Source organism: Mirounga leonina, unplaced genomic scaffold (assembly GCF_011800145.1).
Source record: "Mirounga leonina isolate KUSES-001 unplaced genomic scaffold, KU_Mleo_1.0 Mir_153, whole genome shotgun sequence".
Lineage (NCBI taxonomy): Eukaryota > Metazoa > Chordata > Mammalia > Carnivora > Phocidae > Mirounga > Mirounga leonina.
In genome coordinates this window covers 13,545,441-13,553,487 of record NW_023270387.1, presented here as the reverse complement: position 1 = coordinate 13,553,487, position 8,047 = coordinate 13,545,441, and the positions used below count along the sequence as shown (strand labels likewise).

The window sequence follows — 8,047 nt, the reverse complement described above, 5'->3', positions numbered from 1 at the left end:
ATGGATGGATGGATGGATGGATGGATGGATGGATGGATGGATGGATGAAAGACTGGATGGGTGGGTGGAGAAATGAATAGATTGATAGGTAAATGGATCAATGATGGATGGATGGATGAGTGGGTGAGTCGATGGTTGGATACATACATGCAGCTAGATTCATTCTTTTTTAAAAAATTTTTATTGTTATGTTAATCACCATACATCATTAGTTTTTGATGTAGTGTTCCATGATGCATTGTTTGTGCATACCACCCAGTGCTCCATGCAGAATGTGCCCTCCTCAATACCCATCACCAGGCTAACCCATCCTCCCACCCCCCTCCCCTCTAGAACCTTCAGTTTGTTTTTCAGAGTCCATCATCTCTCATGGTTCATCTCCCCCTCCGATTTCCCCCCCTTCATTCTTCCCCTCCTGCTATCTTCTTTTTTTTTTTTTCTTAACATATATTGCATTATTTGTTTCAGAGGTACAGATCTGTGGTTCAACAGTCTTGAACAATTCACAGCACTCACCATAGCACATACCCTCCCCAATGTCTATCACCCAGCCACCCTATCCCTCCCACCGCCCCCCACTCCAGCAACCCTCAGTTTGTTTCCTGAGATTAAGAATTCCTCATATCAGTGAGGTCTTATGATACATGTCTTTCTCTGATTGACTTATTTTGCTCAGCATAACACCCTCCAGTTCCATCCACGTCGTTGCAAATGGCAAGATCTCATTCCTTTTGATGGCTGCATAATATTCCATTGTATATATATACCACATCTTCTTTATCCATTCATCTGTCGATGGACACCTTGGCTCTTTCCACAGTTTGGCTGTTGTGGACATTGCTGCGATAAACATCGGGGTGCATGTACCCCTTTGGATCCCTACATTTGTATCTTTGGGGTAAATACCCAGTGCAGCTAGATTCATTCTGACAGATCATTCTCATGATTCTCATTCTCATCAGAGGTCTAATGGATTATCTAGGTCCTTTGCTTCCCTCTCTCTCTCTCTCTCTCTCTTTGTCGATTCCAAACCTGAGATCCTGATCCTATTCAAGGCCCCTCTGGAGACAAAGCAGGGACCCCCAAATTCATCCATGGACTTTTTGGGGACAGGTGCCCAAGAGGAAGAAATAAAGCGTCTTGGTTGATAGTCATCTGGGGATGCCCACTGACCACCTCTACATCATCCTCCACTCTCTTTTCTTCCCAGCAGATAACTGAGGATAGACCCTCCACTGGTACCCATGCTGTTGTCTTGTTTAATTAGAGCCAATTCAGGAAACAGATGGAGCACTTTATATACCCTCTCCTCTGGGAAGGACCTCCCTATTAGATAAAAATCTGAGGAAAGGAAAACAGACCTGAGCCAAATCTTGCATCAGGAGCCGTCAGACCTTATCCTATGTTAGACTACTTTAGAGGTCCTTTCATTTCTTCCTCTTCTCCCCAAGAGACCAGCCCTGGTCCCAGTTTAGGGAGTTCTCCCACCTTGTTCCCCATGCCTCTTCCAGTTTTCATCCCTCTTCCAGTTTTCATCCCTCTCAGACTCCATTCTCACCCAGTCCCTCTCTCTACTGTTTTGCAGATGCAAAGAGTCTGGCAGAAATGTTGATAAGGTAGGTGCCACATCGCTGTTTCCTCCCCTGCAGAGGACAGGCTTCTAAGACCCCACTGTCCTGCAAAACCCTCCCCCCGCCCCAGCCGCTTGTGGCTGCTGAGTCAACCACCTCTGGCCCTTCTCCCCACAGTAAGAACAACCGAAGTTTTGACACCCCTGTGAAGGGGCCACCTCAGGGCCCGAGGCTACACATTGACATCCCCAGAGTCCAGCTGCTCATCGAGGACAAGGAGGGCATCAAGCAGCTGGGTGAGTGACAGGGGCCACAAGCTCTCTGTCCCCGTCTTCCCCAGGCCACAGCCCACCAAGGGCAGCCACCAGCCCTCACAGCAGTGCCCAGGGTTCTAGCGGCGGCCCCATCCCCACTCGGCAACCTTGGAACTCACTGAAGCTTCTCTCGAGGGCTGAGTTTCTGCCTGTCTCATGGAAAGAATTATTCCGTCCTTCCTGCATCTCAACATTGGATAAAGACAAAAAGAAATTTGGGAAGCCTAAAGAGAAGGACTCGTACTCATTGTCCTCCTTCCCCCAGGAGATGACAAAGCCACCATCCCCGTGACGGATGCTGAGTTCAGCCAAGCTGTCAACCCACAGAGTTTCTGCACTGGTGTCTCCTTGCACCACCCAGCCCTCATCCAGAGCACGGGACCCCTCATCGACATGTCTGACATCCGGCCAGGCACCAGTATGCCTTGTCCCCAGGGAGACAGACCTCCTCCCAAACAGGGTGACCTGGGCACAGCGTGGAGCACAGGTGGAAAAAGATTGGGCGGGGGGGGAGAGGCTCAGAGCAGCATGGAAGAACAGAAAGAGCAATGGAGTTAGTCTCCAGACCTTGCCTGAAGACTTCCTAGCTGTGACCTTGGGTATATTGCCAACTTTATCGCTCTGGGCGTCCGTGTCCTTACCTAGACATTTTGAGAGAGGGTTGGGAGTTCTTGCTCTCCAAGGGCCTCTGCCTCTAGCACTGTGACTCTGGACATAAGTGTAGAACGCATCAAGGGCTGTAGGGAGTGAATGCACAGGAGGCAGCAGGAGAGGGGCTGACATTCCTCCCCAAGCTGAAGGGAAAGATGGGGTGGGGGGGAGGACCAGGAGGCCCCCCACTGCCCCCACGCCTCACCACCGTTGCTCTTCCCCTGGGGGGCCAGCTGTGCGGTCAGGAAAGGCAGGATGCTCAGCACCCCCCGGGTGCTTCTGTGGCTGCCTCTGCCCCCTCCCTTGCTCCCCACTGCCTTTCGGGTACATGCCAGGAGCCCGAGGCTGAGTGCCCTCCATGGGGGTGCCAGCTCTGGCTTTCTCTGTGCAGACCCAGTGTCCAGGAAGAGTGTGAAGGCAGCCCACAGCACCCGGAACCGGTACTCGAGCCAGTGGACTCTGACCAAGTGCCAGGCCTCCACCCCTGCCCGCACCCTCGCCTCTGACTGGCGCACTGTGGGGTCCCAGCACGGGGTCACTGTCACGGAGAGTGACAGCTACAGTGCCAGCCTGTCCCAGGACACAGGTGAGCCCGGGGCCGGGCCTGCATCCTGCTCTCTCTCCTGCAGCTCCCCCTCCCCTGTCCCAACCTCCACCCACCAGCTCATGGGGTCCAAGGCACCAGTCACCTCGCTGAGCTCTGCTTAGTCAAGGATTTCCTTCTGCTCTCCCGAAAGATGTCAGAATACATGTGATGTTCGTTGGAGAAAGAGCCCAGGGTTCCAGGGGGTGGGTCTTGTTTTCAAGAGTGGAAGATGTTCTGCGCTTTGTTTGCCAAAGACCCTGCTTCTGCCCCCAAAGCCGCCTTCCCAGGGTGGGAGTGGGGTCTTCCGAGAGGACTGCCAGGCTCAAGGGCAGGGGAATGGCTCAGTCTGGTCTCATTTGTAAACGAGGCCCCCTCCTCCCCACAACCCCCTCATTTCTTCTTCACTCCGCGCCTTCTGTCTCTCCAGACAAAGGACGGAACAGCATGGTGTCCACTGAGAGCGCCTCGTCCACCTATGAGGAGCTGGCCCGGGCCTATGAGCACGCCAAGCTGGAGGAGCAGCTGCAGCATGCCAAGTTCGAGATCACCGAGTGCTTCATCTCGGACAGCTCCTCCGACCAGATGACCACAGGCACCAACGAGAACGCCGACAGCATGACGTCCATGAGCACACCCTCGGAGCCCGGCATCTGTCGCTTCACCGCCTCCCCGCCCAAGCCCCAGGATGCCGACCGAGGCAAGAACGTGGCAGTGCCCATCCCGCACCGGGCCAACAAGAGTGAGTGCCCGGCCCGCCTCCCCCCTGCCTCCCCCTGCCTCCCCTGGCATCCCCAGCCTGGCAGGGCTCCTTGACAGTGTGGGCAATGCAGAGCAAGTACCCGGGAGAGTCCGGATCGGGATCCATATTCCTGGCTCAGCCTCTTAATACCTCCGTGGCCTTGGGAAGTCAGTTAGCCTCTCTGATCATCATTTTCTCCAGTGGTAAAATGCAAATGACCGCATGTCCTCCGCACTGTCGTAGCTGGCACCAGAAATGCTACAGGGGCCTGGCGCGCAGCAGGCCCTCGGTACGTAGCGATCATTCCCTTCACTCTGAGGCTGCGCCAGTATGGAGGGACAGCCTTTCGGGGCTCTGCCGCCCAGTGGCCACTGGTCTCAATGCCATTCAACATTGATCCACGGGGGCCAAACCTCACCGTGGGCAGTGACCTCGCCTGACTGGGGGCTGTCTGACGCCAGGGGCCTGGCCAGAGCATATGCCCTTCAGGGTTGGTGGGACAGCTGTAGGAACACTGAGGGCGTGGGGATGGGGGTCCATCAGCAGACACTGGGACCACACCGTACCATGTCAGACCATGCGGGGTCTGGTCTCGCGTAGTGGCCATGCTAATCAGGGGGCGCTCGGGGTCATCTAGAGAAGAGCCGAGGGTAACTAAGGACAAGGACTTTGGAGATCAGCCACCCTGAATGACGCCCCCGCCCCTTCTGCCTGGGTGGACTGGGGCAAATTACTTAATCTCTCTGAAGCTCAGTTTTCTCACTTGCCAACCGTGGGCCGGTAGTAAGCTATCCAGGGGTCTGTGGGGACTGAATGAGATCATGTAGAGAAAGTTCCTGGCACGGTCAACAGCTTAGAGGCACATTTACAGGTGGGGATGCTCACAGAGCAGAGGGATCAGGACATGGATGTCCCGGGAGCCTGTCATATGGAGGCGGTTTAAGAAATCAGGAGCGCTCCGCCTGGAAAGCAAGAGAGGGATGGGGAAAGGTAGCTGACTCCAGACATCTGGCAGGCTGCTGTGGGGGTGGCGGGGGCCCATGCTGTGCGGGTCCTCAGAAGGCAGAATGGGGCTCCATGTGGGGAGTGACGAGCATTCCCTCCTCGGGGTAAGGAAAACTGTTCTGACAGCCCTCGCTCCCAGGAAGTCGGGCTGCGAAATGGAGCTGTCCACCGGCTGAAGCTGAGCAGCCGGTAGGGGCCATTCAGCGAGAAGCCATCGGTTTAGTGAGCAGCTACTGTCCGTGCCAACCACCGTGTTGACGCACTTTGCTCACTTTATCTCACTCACCGCTCCCAGTAATCCCGTCGGGAAGTGTGATGGGCTGCCTCTCCCAGATAAGGAAACAGGCTCGGAGAGGTCAAGTAACTGATCCCTTCTGGATGCTTCGTTGCCGAGCCTGTGGAGGGGCTCCTAGGTCAGATCAGGGACAAGACCGGGGAGGAGGGGGTGGGTGAGCAAGCGGGTGCCCAGAGGCCTCTGCCGCCAGCATTTTCTGCTTCTGATTCCAGGTGACTACTGTAACCTGCCCCTGTACGCCAAGTCGGAGGCCTTCTTCCGAAAGGCAGATGGCCGTGAGCCCTGTCCGGTGGTCCCACCCCGAGAGGCTTCCGTCCGGAACCTGGCTCGAACCTACCACACCCAGGCTCGCCACCTGACCTTGGACCCTGCCAGCAAGCCCCTGGGCCTCCCGCACCCGGGGGGCCCTGCTGCCGCCGCCACAGCCACTTTACCTCAGAGGACTCTGGCCATGCCAGCACCCCCAGCCGGCACAGCCCCGCCAGCTCCCGGCCCCACCCCTGCCGAGCCCCCAGCTGCCCCCAGCGCTGCCCCTCCGGCCCCCAGCACCGAGCCTCCGCGGGCCGGGGGCCCACACACCAAAATGGGGGGCTCCAGGGACTCACTTCTCGAGATGAGCACATCGGGGGTAGGGAGGTCTCAGAAGCAGGGGGCAGGGGCCTACTCCAAATCCTATACCCTGGTGTAGGGGCACAGCGAGAAAAGCAGCCCTACGCTCGGACCTGTCTGCACCTCCGGCCCTCACACACCAACTTGGCTGTTTTCCTGCATTATTTATATTAACTGACAGAAACCAACCAACAACGAAAAGAAAAGCCCCCGAGTTGTGAACGCTTGTACATAGAACTCTTTTGTACAAATGAAACTATTTTCTTCTCCATGAAGCCAGGGCACAAAGAATTTGACAGTACAAATCAACCCCCACCCCCTGACCGCACAAAATACGCGTGGAGAGCTATATATACATATATAGGGAGATAGGAGCGCATCGACAAGCTATATATCTATATATTTCTCTCACCTTATTTTGAGACAGAGGCACAAAGACTCAGCAAGTTTTCCCTCCGACTCACTCACCCTCCCTTCAATCTAGGTGGTTTTGACAAAGACCAAAATCCCAACTCAGAGACACTGCATGCGATTTCACTGTTCCAAGAAAACCAGGAGTTGCTTCAATTTGCAGATGCTTATGTGTTAATACCTTTTTCTATGAAAAAAAACCCAGCGCCGTGTGCAATAAAGGTTATGTTTCTACGCGGTAGCTTTTTTCCCATCTGGCGAGGGCCAGTGGGGAGGGAGGGAGGAAGGAAAGGCCCCTATACCGGCCCGTGCATCTCTTGTGGAGAGACTTTGAGAAGTTCAGGCTTTGGCTCAGCAGGTTAAACTTGTTTAAAGGCTTCCAATTAGCCAACGTGCATCCTTGAGCACCTGTTCTCAGATCGGTGCCGGGGCCTAAAGGGGGCCAGCTGTGTGAATCTGAGCAAGCTCCTGAACCCCTCTGGGCCAGTTTCGTGATCTATAAAATAGAAGCAACCTTGTGGAGAGCTCTGGGGAGCGTGGTCCGGGGGCGAGGGAGGGCAGGTGTCTGCCGGCTTCTCTCCTCCAGGAGGACGCAGTGTACCAGGGAAGTAAATGTAGGCAAACCACACGTGCGCCCTTAAGTTATGGGAGGGGGAGGAAGAGATTCTATATACCCTGGGGGTCGGGCCTGAAGTTCTAGGCTGTTAGCGTGAGACGAGGCCAAAGAGCAGGAGTGAGGTCGTCAGAGGTTGGAGACGTGGAAGGGGCTCATGAGGAGGGAAATGGAGCTCCACCAAAGAGAATCGGGCCAGCAGGCCCACCAGGTACCTTGCCCGCTCTTGGAAGAGATGGCAATCAGGCTGCCAGGTGCAAGGAAACGTGCACACAGGCAGGTGTGCGGAGGGGCCGTATCTGATGAAAGGCACGAGAGGGTGTGTGGGCCGGGCCTCCAAGGACGTGAAGGTTAGAGTAGACAGAGGCAAGGGAAAGACCCCAGGTCACGGTCTCCCTCCTCCCTCCACCACGGCCGGAACCCCCGGCTGAAAAGAACGTGCGCCTAAGAAGTACAAAGGGGGTTCAGTGCCCCAAGTCAAGGCTGGGTTGTGGATCGGGCATCTGGAAGGAAGGTGAGTCTGGGACCTGCTGTCCTTCCGGAGCTGAGAGGAGGTACTGGGAAGGGGGCCGGAGGGCTGGAGAGGGAGGGAGGGGTTTGTGCAGGATGCTGGTGGGCTGTCCCTATCCCTCTGGGCCGCAGCGAGACCCTGCCTGGGATGCACGACCTTTAATAGAAGCACTTTCCAAAAAGCGACTCACTCCTCACACACTCTGGAGCACCCAGGGCGTGCGGGATACAGAGGAGCCCTGCCCCTGTTTCCAGTGCACGGTAAGGCGGTGGGCGCTGTGAGAGGGCAGAGGGCAGAGGCCTTGTGCTCCTTGGTGACTGCTAGGCCCAAGGGGAAACTCCATCTCAGCCCCTGAGCCAAAGACCCAGCTGGGAGAACCGGCTAACAGCGGTAATGAGGATAGTGAGAAGGGCCTGCATTCCAGACGCCTGGTCACAGCCCAGCCACATTCCATCTGTGGGAGGACAGGACTCCTCCCAGGGCTGCGCGCGCCATCTGCAGGTCACCTCCCAAACTGCAAGCACAGTGATCCAGCCCCGGCGTTCTTCCTAGAACTTGGTTGAGAGCCCCACTCCCGTGCCCGCACACACACCTGCACTGGACACTGGGGAAACACGAATCAGACCCAACTCGGACCAGCATGAGGGAGTGAACAGATCCCCAGAGGCTAGAGTAGAATGGAGCCACCTGCCTGAGGTTGCAAAGGGGACCCCTATCAAGACAATACATTACAGAGCCCGAC

General features: G+C 56.0%; 1 protein-coding gene across 1 annotated transcript in view; it reads left to right on the top strand.

The window, feature by feature from the left end:
* The window catches only part of DSCAML1 (DS cell adhesion molecule like 1), a 321,326-nt gene extending 315,477 nt beyond the window's left edge, over positions 1-5,849 (top strand). The window contains exons 26-31 of the mRNA XM_035008726.1: positions 1,586-1,616; positions 1,749-1,867; positions 2,151-2,303; positions 2,928-3,122; positions 3,550-3,861; positions 5,374-5,849. Of these exons, the coding sequence (XP_034864617.1) occupies positions 1,586-1,616; positions 1,749-1,867; positions 2,151-2,303; positions 2,928-3,122; positions 3,550-3,861; positions 5,374-5,849 (1,286 nt within the window). The remainder of the gene's footprint in view (positions 1-1,585; positions 1,617-1,748; positions 1,868-2,150; positions 2,304-2,927; positions 3,123-3,549; positions 3,862-5,373) is intronic.
* The last annotated feature ends 2,198 nt before the right edge of the window (positions 5,850-8,047 follow it).